The following is an 18956-nucleotide window of genomic DNA, read 5'->3' on the forward strand; positions in this document are numbered from 1 at the left end:
CGTACCCTAACCCAAACGCTAACCCGTATTCTAACCCTAACCCTAACCCCTTACCCCTAACCCTAACCCTCTAACCCTAACCATAACCATAACCATAACCCTAAACATAACCCCTTACCCCTAACCCTAACACTAAACCTAACCCTAACCCTCTAACCCTAACACTAACCCTTACCCTAACCCATACCCTAACCCTAACCCTTACCCTAACCCTCACCCATACCCGTACCGTAACACGTACCTGTACCCTAACCCTAACCCGTACCCTAACCCTAACCTATACCCTAATGCTAACAAGTACCCGTACCCTAATTCTCACCCTTAACCTAACCCTTACCCATACCCAACCCGTCCCCTAACCCGTCCCCTAACCCTAACCTGTAACCTAACCCTAACCCATACCTTAACCCTAACCCATACACTAATGCTAACACGTACCCGTATCCTAACTCTCATGCTTACCCTAAACCTAACCCATACCCTTCCCGTCTCCTAAGCCATACCCTAACCCTTACCCATACCCAAACCTGTTCCCGAACCCGTACACTAACCCGTACCCGAACCCTTACTCTAACCCTACCCCTAACCCTAAGCCTAACCCTAACCTGTACCCTAACCCTAACCCTAACCCGAACCTTAACCCTAACCCATTCCCTAACGCTATACCATACCCTAACACTTACCCTAACCCGTACCCTAACCTTAACCCTAACCCTTTCCATAAACCCTAAGACGTACCCATACCCTAACACGTACCCGTACCCTAAGCCAAACCCGTACCCTAACCCTAACCCTTACCCTAACCTAACCCGTACACTAACCCGTACCCTAAACCTGAACCTAACCTGTACCCTTACCCGTACCCTAACCCCTAACCCTAACCCATACCCTAATGCTAACCCGTACCCTAACCCAAACCGGTACCCTAAACTGTACCCTTACCCTGACCCTAACCGTAACCCTAACCCATACCCTAACCCGTTCCCTGAACCGTACCCTAACCTAACCCTAACACTAACCCTAACCCTAACTCGTTCTGTAACCCATTCCCTAACCAGTACCCTAACCCTAACTGCTACACTAAACCCAACCCTAACCCTAACCCATAACCTAACCCGACCCTCACACTTACCCTTAACCGTACACTAACCCTTAAACTAAAGCTAAACCGTACCCTCACCCATACCTAATCCGTACCCAACCCGTACCCCAAGCCAAACCCGTACCTTTACGCTAACCCTAACCTGTACCCTAACCCATACCCTCACCCTAACCCGTACCCTAACCCTTAACCTAAACGTAACCCCTAATCCCTAAACCTAAACCTAACCCTATCCCCTAACCGTAACCGTAACCCTAACCCCTAACCCCTCACCCACACCCATTCACTAACCTGTACCCTAACCTGAACCCTTTCCGTACCCTTACACTTACACGTACCCTTACCCTAATCCTAACCCTAACCTGTAGCCTAACCAGTTCCCTAACCCGTACCCTAACCCTTACCCTAACCCGTACCCTAACCCATACACTACTCCTAACCCGTACCCTAACCTGTACCCTAACCCGAACCCCGACCCTAACATGTACCCTAACTCTAACCCTAACCCGTACCCTATCCCGTACCCTAACCCGTTCCTTAACCCGTACCCTAACCCATACCCGATCCCGTACCCTAACCCAAACCCTAACGCATTCTTAGCCCGTACCCTAACCCTAACCCTTACCTTAACCCTAACCATTACCCGTATCCTAACCCTAAACCTAACCAAACCTGTACCCTAACCCTAACCCTATCCCATACCCTAACCTTACCCTAACCTGTACACTAACCCGTACCCTAACCCTATCCCTAACCCTTACCCTAAACCCTAACCCGTACACGTTCCCTAACACATATCCATACCCTACCCTAACCCATAACCTAACCCTAATCCTTGCCCTAATCCATACACTAATGCTAACATGTACCCGTACCCTAACTCTCACCCTTACCCTAACCCATTCCCTAACCCGTCCCCTAACCCATATCCTAACCCTAACCTGTACCCGAACCCATTCCCGAACCTGTACACTAACCTGTATACTAACCCTAACCCTAAACCGTACCCTAACCCGTACCCTAACACTAACCCGTACCCTAACCCTAACCCGTACACTAACCCTAACCCGTACCCTAACCCTAAACCGTACCCTATCCATTACCCTAACCCTTACCCTAACCCGTTCCTTAACCCATACGCTAACCTATACCCTAACCCGTACGCTATCCCGTACCCTAAACCTAACCCTTACCCTAAACCCTAACCCATAGCTGTACCCTGACACGTACCTGTACTCTAACCCGTACCCTAACCCTAACCCATACCCTAATGCTAACACGTACCTGCACCCTAACTCTCACCCTTACCCTAACGCTAACGCATACCCTAACCCTAACCCGTACACGAACCCGTTCCTGATCGCCCACACTAACCTGTACCCTAACCCGTACTCTAACCCTAACCCTAACCTTAACCCGTACCCTACTCCTCACCCATACCCTAACCCATACCCTCACCCGTACCCTAACTCGTACCCTTACCCTAACCCGTACCCTAATCCTAACCCTAACCCATACCCTATGCCTTACCATAACCCTAACCCTAACCCTTAGGGCAACCCTAACCATTGCCCTAACCCGTACCCTAACCCGTACCCTAACCCTAACCTTATCCCTGAACCCTAACCCGTACTCTAACACATACCTGTACCCTAATCCGAACCTGTACCCTAACCCTAACCCATACCCTAATGCAAACACGTACCCGTACCCTAACACTCACCCTTACCCTAAACCTAACCCATACCCTAACACGTCCCCTAACCAGTACCCTAACCCTATACCGTACCCCAAACCCGTTCCTGAAACCGTACACTAACCTTCACCCTAAACCGTACTCTAACCCTAAACCAAACCCTAACCCGTACCCTACGCCTAACCCGTACCCTAACCCGTTCCCTAACCCACACCCTAACCTGTACCCTATCCCATACCCTAGCCCTAACCCGTAACTTAACCAATATCCTAACCCGTACCGTAACCCTAACCCTAACCCATACCCTAACCCTAACCTATACCCTAACCCGTACCCTAAACCTAACCCGTCCCCTAACACTAACAGTTACCCTAACCCTAACCCGTATCCTAACCCGTACCCTAACCCGTACCCTAAACCTAACCACTAACTCTTACCTGTACCCTAACCTGTACCCTAACCCATACCCTAACCCAAACCCTAACCTGGACTCTAACCCTAAAACATACCCATATCCGTACTCTAACCCGGACACTAACCCTAACCGGTACCCTAACCCTAACCCATACACTAATGCTAACACGTACCCATACCTTAACACTCACACTTACCCTAACCCATACCCTTACCTGTCCCCTAACCTGTTCCTTAACCCTAACCCATAACCAAACCCGTTCCCTAACCCGTACATGAACCCTTACTCTAACCCTAACCCGTACCCTAACCCTAAACCATACCCTAAGCAGTACCCTAACACCAACCCATACCCTAACCCATACCCTAAACCGTACCCTAACCCATACCCTAACCAAACCCCTAACCCTAAACCGCACCCTAAACCTAACCTGTACCCCAACCCTAAAACATACCCTAACCTGTAACCTAACCCATGTCCTAACCCAAACCCTAACCCTAAACCCGTACCTTATACCCAACCTGTATCCATACCTTAACCCTAACCTGTACCTTAACACTAACCCGTAACCTAACCCTGACCTGTACCCTAACCCTAACCCGTACCCAAACCTAACTCGTACCCTAACCCTAACCCTAACCCGTACGCTAACTCTAACCAGTACCCTAACTTGTGCCCAAATCTGTACCCTACCCTGTTCTGTAACCCGTAACCTAACCCTATCCCTAACCTTAACCATAACCCTAACCTAACCCTAACCCCTTACCCTAACCCTAACCCATGCCCGTAACCTAACCCATACCATAAGCCGTACCCTAAGCCTAACCCACCCCTAACCCGTACCCTTAACCTAACCCGTAACCTAACCAGTACCCTAACCCATATCCTAACCCGTTCCCTAAGGGTAACCCTAACCCTAACCCATACCCTAACCCGTCCCCTCACCCTAACCCGTACCCTAACCCTAATCAGTACCCTAACCCATACCCTAAACCGTACAATAAACCTAACCCGTACCCTAACCCGTACCCGAATGGTAACCCATACCCTCACACTAACCCTAACTCATACCCTAACCCGTACCCGAACCCGTACCCTAACCCGTGCCATAACCCGTCCCCTAACCCTAACCCGTCCCCTAATACTAGGAGTTACCCTAACCCTAACCCGTACCCTAACCCGTACCCTACACTACAGTTACCCTAACCCTAACCCGTACCCTAACCCTAACCCGTACCCTAACACTAACAGTTACCCTAACTCTAACCCGTTCCCTAACCTGTACCCTAACCCATATCCTAACCCAAACCCTAACCCTAACTCGTACACTAACCCTAAACCATACCCGTACCTTAACCCTCACCCATACCTAACCCTAACCTGTACCCTCACCCTAACCCATACCCTAACCCTCACCGTACCCTAACCCTAAACGGTACCCGTACCCGAAACCAAACCGTACCCTAACCCTAACCTGTACTCTAACCCTCACCCATACGCAAACCCTAACCTAACCCTAACCCGTACACTAACCCTAACCCGTTCCATTACACTAACCCGAGCCGAAAACCTAACCCGTTCCGAACCCTAAAACGTACCCTAACCCTACCGTACCCTAACCCTAACTACTAACGCCTAACCCTTAACCGTACCCTAACACTAATGCATACCCGAACCCTAACCATACCCTAACCCTAACCCTAAGCGGTACCCTAACCCGTACCCTAATCCTAACCCATTCCCTAACCCTTGCCCTAACACATACCCTAACTCTAACCCTAACCCTAAACCCTAACCCGTACCCATACCCTAACCCGTACCCTCACCCTAACCCGTAACCTAACCCTAACCTGTACCCTAACCCTACCCGTACCCTAACCCTAACTACTAATGCCTAAACCTTAACCGTACCCTAACACTAATGCGTACCCGAACCCTAACCCGTACCCTAACCCTAAGCAGTACCCTAATCCTAACCCGTTCCCTAACCCTTACCCTAACACATACCCTAACTCTAACCCTAACCCTAAACCCTAACCCGTACCCATACCCTAACCCGTACCCTCACCCTAACCCATACCCTAACCCGTACCCTAACCCTAACCCGTACCCTAACCCTAAACCGTACCCTAACTCTAACCCATACACTAATGCTAACACGTACCCGTACCATAACTCTCACCCTAACCCTAACCCATACCCGAACCCATTCCCTAACCCATACACTAATCCGTACATGAACCCTAACCCGTACCCTAACCCTAAACCGTACCCTAACCCTAACCTGTGCCCTAACCCTAACCCGTACCCTAACACTAACCCGAACCCTAACCCATACCCTAACCTTAACCCATACCCTAACCATAACACTAAACCTAACCCTAACCCGTACCCTAACCACTAACCCATAACTTAAGCCTAACCCTAACCCTAACACTTACCTAACCCTAAATGTAACCCTAACCCCTAACCCTAACCCGTACCCTCACCCGTACCCTAAACCTAACCCATTCCCAAACCCTAACCCCAACCCTATCCCTAAACCGTTCCCTAATGCTAACCCGCCCCTAACCCTAACCTGTACCCTAACCCTCATCCCTAACCCTAACCCCTAACACTAACCCATACCCTAACACTATCCCGTACCCTAACCCGTACCCTAACCCATTTCCTAACCCTAACCTTAACCCGAACCCGTACCCTAACCTAACCTGTCCCCTAACCCTAACCCGTCCCCTAACCAGTACCCTAACCCTAACCCATACCCAAACCCTAACCAGTACCTAACCCGAAACCTAACCCGTACCCTAACCGTTCCGTAACCGGTTAACTAACCCTAACCCTAACCCTAATCGTAAACTTAACCATAACCCGAAACTAACCCTAACCCTAACCTAACCCCTTACCCTAACCCTAACCCGTGCCCATACCCTAACCTGTACCATAAGGGTAACCCTAACCCTAACCCTAACCCTAACCCGTACCCTTACCCATACCCTCACCCTCACCCTAAACCTAACCCGTATCCTAACCCTAACCAGTACCCTAACCTGTACCCTAACCCATATCCTAACCCGTACCCTAAACCTAACCTGTACCCTAAACCTAACCCTAAACCGACCCTAACCCATACTCTAACCCTAAACCGTACCCGTACCCGAACCCTAACCGGTATCCTAACTCTAACCTGTACCCTCACCCTCACCAGTACCCTAACCCTAACCCATACCCGTACCCTAACCCTAACCCATACCCTCACCCGTACCCGTACCTTAACCAGTACCCTAACCCATACCCCAACCCTAACCCATACCTGTACCCTAACCCTAACCCGTTCCCTCACCCTAACCCGTATACGAACCCAAATCCGTACCCTTACCCTAACCGGGACCAGTACCCTAACCCTAACCCATACCCTAACCCGTCCCTAACCCTATACAGTACCCTAACCCTAACCCCTAACCCATTCCCGTACCCTAACCATACCCGTACCCTAAACCTAACGCATACCCGTACCCTAACCCGTACCCTAACCATAACACTAACACGTACCCTGACCCGTACCCTAAACCGTACCCATACACTAACCCTAACCCGTACACGTACCTAACCATACCCTAACCCTAACGTACCCTAACCCTAACCCGTACCCTAACCCGTACACTAACCCTAAACCATACCTGTACCCTAACCCTAAACCGTACCCGTACCATAAACCTAACGCGTAACCTAACCCTAACCTGTACCCTAACCCGTACCCTAACCCTATCCCGTACACGAGCCCTAACCCCTACCCATTCCCTAACACTAACCCGTCCCCTAACCCTAACCCGTCCCCTAACCCTAACCGTACCCGTACCCTAAACCTAACGCGTAACCTAACCCTAACCCGTTTCTAACCCTAACCCGTACCCAAACCCTAACCCGTACCCTAACCCTACACCGTACCCTACCCGTACACTAACCCTAATCCATCCCCTAACCCTAACCGTACATTAACCCTAACCCGTACACGTACCCTAACCCTAACCCGTACCCTAATCCTAACCCGTACCCATACCCTAACCCTAACTCATACACATAGCCTAACCCTAACCCGTACCCTCACCCTAACCCGTACCCTAACCCTAACCCATACCCTAAACCTAACCCATATGCTAACCCTAACTCGTACCCATACCCTAACCCTTACCCGAACCCTAAACCGTACCCCAACCCTAACCCGTACCCTAACCAGTAACTTATCCCTATCCCATACCCTAAATCTAACCCTAACCCGACCCTATCCCTAACCTGTACCCAAACCTAACCCGTAACCTATCCCTAACCCGTACTCTCACCCTAATCCACACCCTAACCCTAACCCATACCCTAACCCTAACCCATACCCTAACCCTAACCCATACTCTAACCCTAATCCTAACCCGTACCCTAACCCTAACCAGTACTGTAACCCGTACCCTAACCCGTAACCTAACCCATACCCATAGCCTAACCGTTACCCGTATCTTAACCCTAACCCCTCCCCTAAACCGTAACCTCACCCGTACCCTAACCCTAACCTGTACCCTAACCCTATCCCATACTCTAACCCGTACTCTAACCCGAACCCATACCCTAACCCGAACCCTGGCCCGTTCCCTAACCCGTACTCTAACCCTAACCCGTACCCTAACCCAAACCCTAATCCGTACCCTAACCCTAACCCCAACCCTATCCTGTACCATAACCCTAACCCATAACCTAACCTTAACCCGTACCCTAACCCGTTTCCTAACCCTAATCCGTACCCTAACCCATACCCTAACCCTAACCTGTACCCTAACCCGTAGCCTAACCCTAACCCCTAACCCTAACCCTAACCCAGACTCAGGCCGCCGGGTGGGGGGCATCGGGTGGCTCCTGCCAGTGCTGAGGGGGCCGCACCCCATACCCCCACATGCTCAGATAGTGACCCCAGGGGTTCGCAGCCTGTGTCCAGGTCACACCTGCACGACGTTCCCTGCTCTCCTCAGGGCAGCTCAGACCTGGAGCCCCGAGTGCTCTGGGATGTGCTGGCCCGGGGTCCCGCCCACAGAGTCTAGCCCAGGGACACCTGGGAAGGCCTGGGGGTGCACTCAGGGCCACGGATGCCCCAGCTGTGTGGGTTCAGGGCAGGGGCCACATGGGGCTGGTGGTGTTCCTGGGACACGGGGCCAGGCCAGGGCAGGGGAGTAGAGGCGTCAGGTTCTGCGGGGACCAGGGCAGGGGGAGCACTGGCTCCCATGGGGGCATGCAGCAGGGGCTGCTCCAGGGCTGGAGGGGGCGCTGGCAGCACTGGGGGAGCCCGGAGCTGCATATCCCATGGCGGGAGCCGCACGGAGGCACCGGACACCCCAGGGTGCACATAACCCCCGGTGCACTTCACGTGTGAGGTCAACGCCTGTCCCCATGTGCAGACCTGACCCCAGAGATCGGCCCCCGCGGAGGGGCCCTGCGGGCTGCGGGGCCTGCGGGGCAGGTGTCGGCACCTTGGCGGCCTTGCTGGGCGGGGGCTGACTGAGCAGAGCCCCCTGCTGTCCCCTCTCCTAGGCAGCGAGCCCTGTTCTGTGTGCTGGCGGCCTACACCGTGTACGAAACCGTGAGTGTCTCTGCCCCCGCCTCCTGCCCCGTGGGCGGCCTTGTCCTGAGTGCTGGTGACCAGCAGGACTCACAGTTAGGGCCCCAGCTCCATGGCCCCAAGATTCCCTGGATGGTCTCTCTCCTCTGGCACAGGCAGGGGGCGGGGTGCAGACCTCCCAGGGGAGGCAGGGCCTGCGTGCCCGAGGGCCAGGGCTGCCCGGGGCCCCCAAGTGCACCGCAGCCGTCCTAGAGCTCGGGTCTGGACCCTGACAGATGGCACTACTGACGAGAACCGGGCGGGGAAGGCTCCCACTCCCCTGAAGGGCACGAGGCCGAGGCGCCCAGGAGGCTGCCCCCTTCCACGGCACATTCCAGAAGGGTCCCCGAGGACCCCAGCTCACATGCTCCCCAGCCCCGTGGGGTGTCCTGGCCTAGCTCCCCTCGTGGGACCTCCCAGGGGCCACAGTCAGGCCTCCGACCTGCCCTCAGGGGGGGTCTCCAAACCTGGCAGCTCCCCTGCAGCCTGGCACAGCTCACGGAGGCCCCTCCTCCTGGTCTGAGGATGGGGGCCCTGGCACGGCAGCCACAGGGCTCGGTAGCGGGGCCCGGGGTGCTGGCGCCCCAGCTGGTCCGGGTGGCCCTCACCTGCTCCCCCCGCCCTCTGGGAGCCCCCTCTGGGAGCCCGGGCTGGGAGGGAGCCGGGGGAGCCTGACACCCGCGGGGAGGGCTCAGAGGGGGCCTCGGGGCCCACGCCCTCCATGGGGCTCTGGCTCTTGCAGGAGGTGGGCTACTGCCAGGGCATGAGCGAGATCACGGCCATACACCTCATGTTCCTGCCCGAGGAGGACGCCTTCTGGGCGCTGGCCCAGCTGATGGTGGGCGACCGGCACTCCATGCACAGTAGGAGCCTGCTGGGCGGCCGGGCGGGAGAAGAGCTCAGGAGGGCCTCCCTGCAGGCTGCTGCACCGGGGGGCCGCGGGGACCCCGCCGCGGGCAAGGGCCCTGCCTCCCCAGTGGCCTCAGGGTCCTGGAGCCATGGCCACCCGCCCCACCGTCTACAGGCCTGGCTCGCACACCCGCTGCTCCCCCAGCCTCCCGCCTGGCTGCCTGCTTGCCCCCAGGACCCCCTGCCAGCCCACGGCCACACGGGGCTCAGGGGGCAGCATCTCCCCATCCTGGGGGCCCCCAGCCTCACTCCCAAGCCCCATAGAGGGCCGTGCATGCCCATCACCCTCCCCATGGCCTGCACCCGCTGCCCCTCGGGTCTGGGGACCCGCCTGAGAAGGTGCTGGGTCAGCCGGGCCTGGTCCTCAGCCCCCAGCCCACACCCCGCAGGGTCTCTGTGAGGACGAGGGTCCCCGGGCCACGCGCCCCCGGCCTGGGAGGCAGCCCTGCCCTCTGGGAAGAGCGGATCCAGTCAGGGCTCCAAGGGCGGTGGGCACACGGGGCTCAGGGCGTGGGAGGGAGGCCCCTGACCCGACACCCCCCACCCCGTCTGGTGCAGGAGGAGGCCCTGACCGTGGGGGCCTGGGGCCTTCTCAGGCTTCTTCGTCCCGGGCTTCCCGAAGCTCCTCAGGTTCCAGGCTCATCATGAGCGCGTCCTCGAAAGAGCTCTCCCCAACCTGAGGAAGCACATGGTGAGTGGAAGCTCCTGAGGCTCCGGCTCCGGGGCCCGGGACAGGGGGTGGGGGGCACGGCCCTCTGAGCTGCCCAGTGTTGGGGTTGCGATCCTCCTCTGGGGCCCGGGGCGCCCTCGGGGCTGGGCGGGGCAGTGGGGAGCGCATCCACCAGGCTCCAGGGGCTGCGGCGTGGGGCCTGAGCACCTCCTGCCCTTCCACCAGGACGAGGAGCAGATGTGCACGGGAATCTACACCCCCAAGTGGTTTCTCCAGTGCTTCCTTGGCCGGGTGAGTCCCCCCCGGGGACCTCCGCTCCCGGAGCTGCCCCCTGCCCCCAAGGAGTGCCCAGCTCAGCCCCACCCTCCAGACGAGCCAGGCCAGACCCTGGGGCCCTGAGGCTGAGGCTCGTAGCCCAGCCTCGTCCTGGAGAAGCCCAGAGGGTCCCTGGACGAGGTTCCGGGGGGCGGGCCATCTCTGCCTCAGCTCCCCCGGGGGAGGCCAGGTCAGCCTGGGGTGTGGCCGGGCCCTCTGCCCATTGGGCAGCCAGCCTGGGGTCCTCTCGAGGCGTGGTGTCATCAAGTGGGGGCAGAGTCTATGCCCCCATGGGTGCGGGGGGTGCTGGCCGGGGTCGGAACCCAGAACGGCCGGGAGCCCTGATCTCCCTGGGAGGAGGGCACGCACGGGGGCAGGCTGAGGGGCCTCGTTGGAGGCAGCCGAGGTGTGGCAGGGGCTGTGGGCAGATGGGAGGCCTAGCCTAGCCCCAGCCGAGCCCCCCAGGGGCCCTGCTCAGGCCGCTCCTCCCACCCCGCCGTCCCCTAGACCCCCTTCTCACTCACCCTGAAGCTCTGGGATGCCTATATATTGGATGGGGAGCAGGTGCTCAAGGCCATGGCCTACACCATCCTCAAGGTGCACAGGAGTAAGTGAGCCCCTGGGAGCCCAGGAGTGCCGGGGCAGGGGGTGGGGAGGACAGGGGCGGTGACCCTGTGCTCTGAGCAGCACCCAGACCTGGGGCGGGGGGACGGCGGGGCATGTGGGTGCAGCAGGGCTCCCTGAGAGGAGCAGTGGGCAGGGGCCACCCCAGCCAGCGCACTGCCCACGGCACTCCTGGGCACAGCGGGACCCCAGCCGCTGGCCTGGGGGCACCGGGAGCCACAGGGCAGGGCCCTCTGGGTCTGACTCACGCCCACCGCCCAGAGTGCGTCCTGAAGCTGCCCCTGGAAGGGCTCCGGGAGTTCCTCCAAGACTCTCTGGCCCAGCCCTGGGCCCTGGAGGACGAGGCAGTGCTCAGACACTTTCAGGCCTCCATGACCCAGCTCCGGAGGATGCGGTGCGATCTGCTCTCCCCAGGTGGGCTCAGGGCCCCGGCCCCTCCCAACTTGGCCTGCTGGGGCCCCCGTCCTCATCTCTGGGGCTCTCCTCTTCTGCTCCAGCCTCGGGGCCCTCAGGCCAGGGCTGGGCGGGCGGGCACCCACTGCAGGGCCTGGGCACCAGTAGCGTGGGGGGCTGAGCACAGGGCCAGGCCAGGGGGCCACGCGGGAGCCATGAGGACCCCAGGGATGCCCCACTGGGAACACACAGCCTGCTGGAGACACTGACCCCATCTGCCTCTTTCCAGCGGGACCTGCGGAGTTCCCCACGCGGCCCCTGGGCCTGGAGCGAGTATCCCCGGCGCCCAGGCCTCTCCTCCCTTCTCCGGCCTCTGAGCCACGGCCTAGGGTGGAGGAGCCGGCCTCCCTGGGCCCAGCCACCCAGCCTGAGCCGCCCGGACCCCCTCCTGGCCAGGCCATCGTCCAACTTCCCCCCAGTGATGGAACTCCCTCCCCATCTTCCCAGTGCAAGACGGTGCAGGCAGGCGGCTCCCGGACATGGTGGGCTTGAAGACAAAAAACGGGGTCCCCTTCCCTTCGGCACCTGCCTGGGCCACCCCAGAGGCCCCGTGACAGACCAGGCCCTGGATCCCCCCCCCGGGACTCCCATCACGGGGTCCCCCCAACCCCCGAGGGACGACGCTGTCGGGCCCAGGACACCCTTCCTGCCCCGCAGCCACTGCAGCTCGTGCCCCTCATTGGGCAGTGATGGGCACAGCCAGGGCAGAGCCAGGGTGGCGCTGAGCCCACTGCCCCGAGGCCCCGCACAGGCCCAGGACCCTCTGCCCTCCGCGTCCACGGGGCAGCTCGATGCTCACGGGCCTCGGGGGCAGAGCGTGGCGGTGAGTGCGGGGGCCCAGAGGCTCTGGCCCGCCGTCACCGTGCCCTGCCTCGTCTCACTGTCCTTCCCGGAGGGCGGCACCCCCCGCACAGGACACCAGCCCCTGACCCAGAGGGACCTGGGCTGGCCTGGCGCCAGGCTCTGTGGGGTCAGGGGCGACTCGAGCCCCACCCCCAGGCCCAGCACGAAGACCAATGGGATCCAGCGCCCCAGGGCCCTGGCCAGGCCTGCGTTCTGGCCCCAGGCTGAGCAAGCCCTCTCACAGCCGGATGTGGCCTCCTGGGCCCTGGGCATGCCCCACAGATCCAGGTCGCTGACCTAGGGCAGTCCTGGGGATCCCGGGACACCCCAGGGCAGGGCAACAGGGGCAGGCCCGTGGGCCCCACCTGCACCCATACCAGGAGGCAGGCTCCTCCACGTGCTGGGGCTCCAGCAGTCACCCGGCCCCAGGGGGCCCGAGGCCGGGGTCCAGCTGCCCTGCAGGGACCCAGCACAGGAGCCCATGAGCTGCAGGTCCAGGTCAGCCCTGCTGTCCTCAGAACCGCCTCTCAAAGCCCCAACCTAAGGACACACGCCCCCACCCAGAGTCTGCACAGGCTCCCAAGTGGGGGACTCCAGCACCTGCACCCCCATGGGATTCCCGCTTTCCTCTAAGGACAAGAAGGTCTCCCTCCCCAGGGGAAGGTGCGCACCCTCGGCTCTGAGCCCGTTTGCTGTAGAAAGTTCAATAAAGTTGTGTGAAATGCATGGCCAGCTTGTTTCTGCGTCTCCCGGAGCTCTGTGCAGGGGGCGCAGAGAGACCCCCAGAGAGGAGGAGGGGGGACTGCCCAGGCCCCGACCAGCTCCTGCAGGGGCGCCGCCAGGCACACACAGCTGACGTCCCCACGTGCCCTCCAGGGGCAGCCAGACACCAGGGTCAGGACCCCACAGACTCTACTGTGACTCAGCCTGTGCCCCGGGCCCAGGACGGGCCTCGGAGAGAGTGACAGCCGGGGAGCCTCAGGTCACCAGGGTCTGTGCAAAGCACCCTGGGAGGTCTGTGCTCCCTCTGTCCAGGGGGCCTGGGCTTCCCGGTCTCCGGGGAGCTTCCACCCCTTCCCACCCTGTGCCTGTGCGCCTGTGGCACATAGGGCCCGTGGGGCGGTCAGCGTGGCCCTGGAGGGGACGTCAGGACAGCAGGCCCTTGCAGTTCACGCACCTGGGCCACCCTCACCGGGCGGGCTCAGTGTGCATACCTGGTGCTGCTGGATCTCTTGCACCAGAGTGTGGAGGGCACCCTGCACGCCCTAGAGAGTAGGAGCAGGGCGAGTGTGGGGCTCGGCCTGGGGGCAGGCAGCGCTGGGGACCGAGGGACCCCAGTCCCGTCCCCACCCCGACTCCCACACACAGGCAGCCCCAGGGCTCCCCCCCACGGGCAGCCGGCTCCTCAGGAGCTCCCCCCAGGGCAGCCCCGAGGTCTGGCTCCCCGCTGGAGAGGCGTCGGGGAGAAGAGAAGCAGCCGGCGCTCGGCGGGGACCCAATGCCACCCGCGGGAATGTGGCCGAGCCAGACCTTCCAGCTCAGCTGACCCTCCAGCAGGACGTCATGGCAGGAGGGAGCCTGGGGTTGGCCAGGAGAACCCAGCTAGTTGCCCAGTGCCAGCACCAGAAATGATGGTGTTTCAACCATTTCGGTGTCAGGATGACGCGGCCCGAGGAGCAGATCACTGCACAGAGACAGACACACACACACCCCAAACCCAACAAAAGTCGGATTCCCCCGAATGTTGTCAGACAGCAGCCGGATGGTTACAGACACGAAGCTGGGGTCCCCGGTAGGACACACGGAGGACGCTACTGACCATGCTGCAGAGGCGCTGGAGGCCCGGGGATGTGCCTGCAGGTGCCAACGAGGAGCGCAGAATGGCGGGAAGCATCCTACAAAGTGGGGCCCCTCCTAGGAAAAGACGCCGGGGCCCCGCGAAGGCTCCGGATGCTGACATCTGTCCTCCTCTCTTTCAGCTTCTGGTTTTCCCCCTATTCTGTTCTTCCTGATTCTCCTTCGGCCTCCACCCTGCATCTGAGCCACCGACCACACGGGCTTCGTTACAACGTCGGGTCCTAAAAGGAGGCTGAGCTCTGGCTCCCGGGATCGGGAAGGATCATCGCCGAGGTTTGCGCTGATCCACTGAACTCGTGCCTTCGCAGCTCTTCTCTCCCTGCCTTACGGGGAAGGAAGCCCACTCCCACTCGGGCGGGACCGTCCCTCGTGGAGGACGTCATCTGGACCAAGGAGTGCAGCGGGGGCGTTCAAGAACAGGTCGCAGGTTAGACATAGTCCGGTTTGAGGTTTTTCCTGAAGCAAGCACTTACCTTCGATGTCATGCTTTATTAGTTCATCCATTTATTATTTGTTAAATATTTTATTTTTATGTCCTCTCTACACCCAACATGGAGTTCAAACTCACAATCCTGAGATCAAGATCCCCCGACCAGGCCAGCCAGGCACCCCCGTGCCATGTTTCTTATCTCTTTGCTGGCTCGCCTATCTCTGCATCCAACTGGGACATCGAGTCCATGACGGGGGAGCTTTAGCTACCTCCGAATCCTAAAACATTCTCGCTGTATCCCAATCCTAGAACGACCTTCGCCATTGAATAGCACTTTAAATCAATCATCAGTCAAATGACTCCTGGTAAAGGAAATGGCCAACTTTTCATGTGTGTGGGCCCCGCTCCCTGTTTATAGCAGCAATGTCCACAATAGCCACACTGCGGAAGGAGCCTCGGTGTCCATCGAAAGATGATGGATAGGGAAGCTGTGGTCTATGTATACAATGGAATATTCCTCATCCATTAGAAACGACAAATACCCACCATTTGCTTTGATGTGGATGGAACTGGAGGGTATTATGCTGAGTGAAATAAGTCAATCAGAGAAGAACAATCATCATATGGTGTCACTCATACAGGGAATATAATAGTGAAAGGGATTATAGGGGAAAGGAGGGAAAGTGAGTAGGGAAAAATTAGAGGGAGACAAATCAGGAGAGACACCTAACTCTGGGAAATGAACAAAGGGTAGTGGAAGGGGAGGCAGGTGGGAAAGGGTGACTGGGTAACAGGCACTGAGTGGGGCACTGGCCGGGATGAGCACTGGGTGTTATATGCTGGCAAATTGAACTCCAATAAAAATATACATAAAAAATGAAAATAAAAAGGGTGCAGATATATAAAAATAGAAAATAATAAACAATTAAGAAAATCGATGAAACCAAAATTGAAAATATTAACAAAATGTTCCATTGACAACCTTTAGATACACTAAGAAAAAAAGATAGATGATGCAAATAACTAAGAACAGAAATAAAAGTGGGGACATTACTACCAAACTTACATAAATAAAAAGATTATAATAGAATAATATGAACAATTAATTATAAGCAAACAAATTAGGAAACCTAGATGAAATGAGAAAATTTCTGAAACTTATGAATTACCAAAACTAACAGAAGAAGAAACAGAATTATTTCAACAGACCTATAACAAGTAGAGACTGAATCAGCAATCACAAGCCTCCCAGCAAAGTCTAGGAGCAAGTAGCTTTATTGGTGAATTTTACCAAATATTTTTAAAAATTAACACCAATCTTTCACAATCACCTAGAAAAAAATAAGAGATGAGGAAACAATTCCTAACTTGTTCTATTTGGCGAGCATTAGTCTAATGCCAGGAGCCAAAAACACCACAGAAAAGGAAACTATAGGTCAATATTCCTTATTAATGCAAAAATTAAAATCCTCAAAAAATAGTAACAAACCAAATTTTATAGCATACTAGCATACTAAAAGGATTATACACTATAACCAAGTGGTTTATCCCAGAAATGCAGGAGTGTTTCAAAATATGAAAATCAATGTTGTAATACACCACATTAATATAATTAAGCAAAAACCCCACACAATCATCTCAACTGACACAGCAAATTCATTTGACAAAATCCAACATCCTTCATGATTAAAACACTCACCAAACTAATTATAGAAGGGAATTTCCTCAATAAGATAAAAGGAATTCATGAAAAACCACAGCTAACATCATAATAGTGAAGGACTGATCCCCCTAAGATAGGGAATAAAACAAGGATGTCCACTTTCACCATTGCTATTCAGCCTTGTATTGGTAGTTCTAGTCAGACCAATTAGGCAAGAGAAGGAAACAAACAATACACAAACTGGAAAAGAAGTAGTAAATATTCATAGATAACATGATCCGATAAATTTAAAAATCCTAAGGAATACACAATAAAGAACTATTAGAGCTATAAACGAATTCAGCGAAGTTGTAGGATGTAATACCAATACACAAAAATCAGTTTTTATTTCTAAACACTAGCACTTGAGAGAGGATAAGTAGTGAGTGCTTAATGGTAAAGGCTTTCCTTTTGCGGTGACAAAAATATTCATGATAGATACAGAGAGTGATAGTTGTACATTGTAAATATATTAAATGTCACTACCAACAACTTTATGTTATGTAAAGGTCACCACAATTTAAAAAAATAACTCTGGTGCGTAGGTGACAATTGCAGACCAAATACATCAGAATCTCTGGGGGTTGGATCAGGTTTCATTATTTTCTAAAGTAACCCAGGTACTTCTTCTGTGTAGCTAAGATTAACTACTTGTTTACATATAATAAAGAGAATTTAGTAAGTGGTTGATATAAATAGAAGATCCTTTGGGAATATGACTGGCATAAAGTATTTCGCAATGCCAGGTACTTAAAACTATAATGTTTTGTTTAAGTTCATTTTTATGGGAATAGGACTTCAGAGTCTACTTAAGAGCTTTATTGCATAGCTGTCATTAAAACGTGCAATTTTTAGCTTTACGAAGTTATTCCCTATTGCCCACTCTCTCAACTTGAGATCTGAGAGTTCAATTGTAGTCTTTAAATTTTGAGACGCCATTTTGATAATCTGAGAAAAAAAAATATCAGTACAGCAACAAATGTTTTCTTTTATAATGAAACTTCCCAATTGATTTACATCTCCAATCTGTAAAAAATAAAATGATCTTACCTGTGTTTCCTGTCTTCATGAACGGCCTCCATCTCCCTTCCAGCTATCGTGTTTCCTTTCTCCATTCACCAAAGCTCTGAAGGAGTCCTACTGCCTCTAACTGCGCTCCTCTACCCTCTCCCGAACCCACTCAAATCCCATTTTCGATCCCATCACTGCATCAAAACTGCTATCAAAGCCCCAGTGATCTCCATACTGCTCAGGACAGCAGTCAGCTGTCTTCCAGTTATTTAATCAGTCACAGCTGACAGAAGGACCGATTCTACCTCCTCCTTCCTTTGACTCTTCTCGATGGCATATATCCTCCTGTTTTCCTTCTTAAGCTGCCCAACCATTTGCGGGTTTTTCCTTCACCTTCCGGGTGCCTCAGACTGTCCTTGGCCCCGCGCCACGTTCTAGGCACCCTCCCCCCACTGGCGACCTCAGCCTGCCCCGCGGCTCCTCCGTGTCCCCCGCACGCAGATGGCTCCCGGGTCCCTACCCCGGCGGAGACTCCGCTAGGCTGCAGCAGGCGCGGACCCACTCAGCCTCAGCGTCGCGATGGCTCGACGGCTCGATGGCTCGATGGCTCCTAGGACGCTCGTACCCGGCCCCCGCCCCCGGAGTCTGTTTCCAGGCTTTCCTTCGCGGTACCTGGTGACCTCAGCGCTCAAGGTCCCAGTCCTGGAGTCATGGCCCACATCGTCCTGCACACATTTCATCTCTCAGGCGGACCCCCACGGGAGGTCACGGGAGGCCACGGGAGACGCGGGGAGGGGGGTCTCCCTGGCGCGGCAGAGAGGCTCGCCCGGTGGTTAGTGCTCGGGAGCGCCTGGCGCGAACTCGGGTCTCTAAGCCACCGCTCAGCCCGCACGTCTCTCACGCCGCCCACACGGAGACTGCGGCCCCGCCGAGCTCCCGCCGCAGATACTGCGGCCAAAAGGAGCCGCCCCCGACTCCGCCCCCAGCCCGGCCCCGCCCCCGGCGGAAGTTCCCGGCGGGCCGCCTCCGCGGCTTCTGCGCCTGCGCGAAGATGGCGGAGGAGGGGACGGTCCGCGTGGTCCGCTGTGGCGGCAGCGAGCTCAACCTCCGGAGAGCCGAGTTCTCCGCAGATTCCAAGTACGGGGCCGCGGCCTCGGCCGCCGGGTGGAGGCGGGAGGGGGCAGAGGTCAGGCGCGTTGGGCTCGCGGACCCGCGGTCCCGGGCTCGGGGGGCGCGCGGGCGCCGGGGCCTGAGCCTGCGGCGGAGTGGAAGCTCCGCGCTGACCCCGACG

General features: G+C 56.2%; 1 protein-coding gene across 1 annotated transcript in view; it reads left to right on the forward strand.

The window, feature by feature from the left end:
• The first annotated feature begins 18715 nt into the window (after window positions 1-18715).
• The window catches only part of WDR75 (WD repeat domain 75), a 34142-nt gene continuing 33901 nt past the window's right edge, over window positions 18716-18956 (forward strand). Inside the window, exon 1 of the mRNA XM_041737665.1 lies at window positions 18716-18802. Coding sequence (XP_041593599.1) covers window positions 18717-18802 — 86 coding nt within the window. The 5' untranslated portion in view covers window position 18716. The remainder of the gene's footprint in view (window positions 18803-18956) is intronic.

The sequence above is a fragment of the Vulpes lagopus genome, chromosome 22, assembly GCF_018345385.1.
Source record: "Vulpes lagopus strain Blue_001 chromosome 22, ASM1834538v1, whole genome shotgun sequence".
NCBI classification, from domain to species: Eukaryota; Metazoa; Chordata; class Mammalia; order Carnivora; family Canidae; genus Vulpes; species Vulpes lagopus.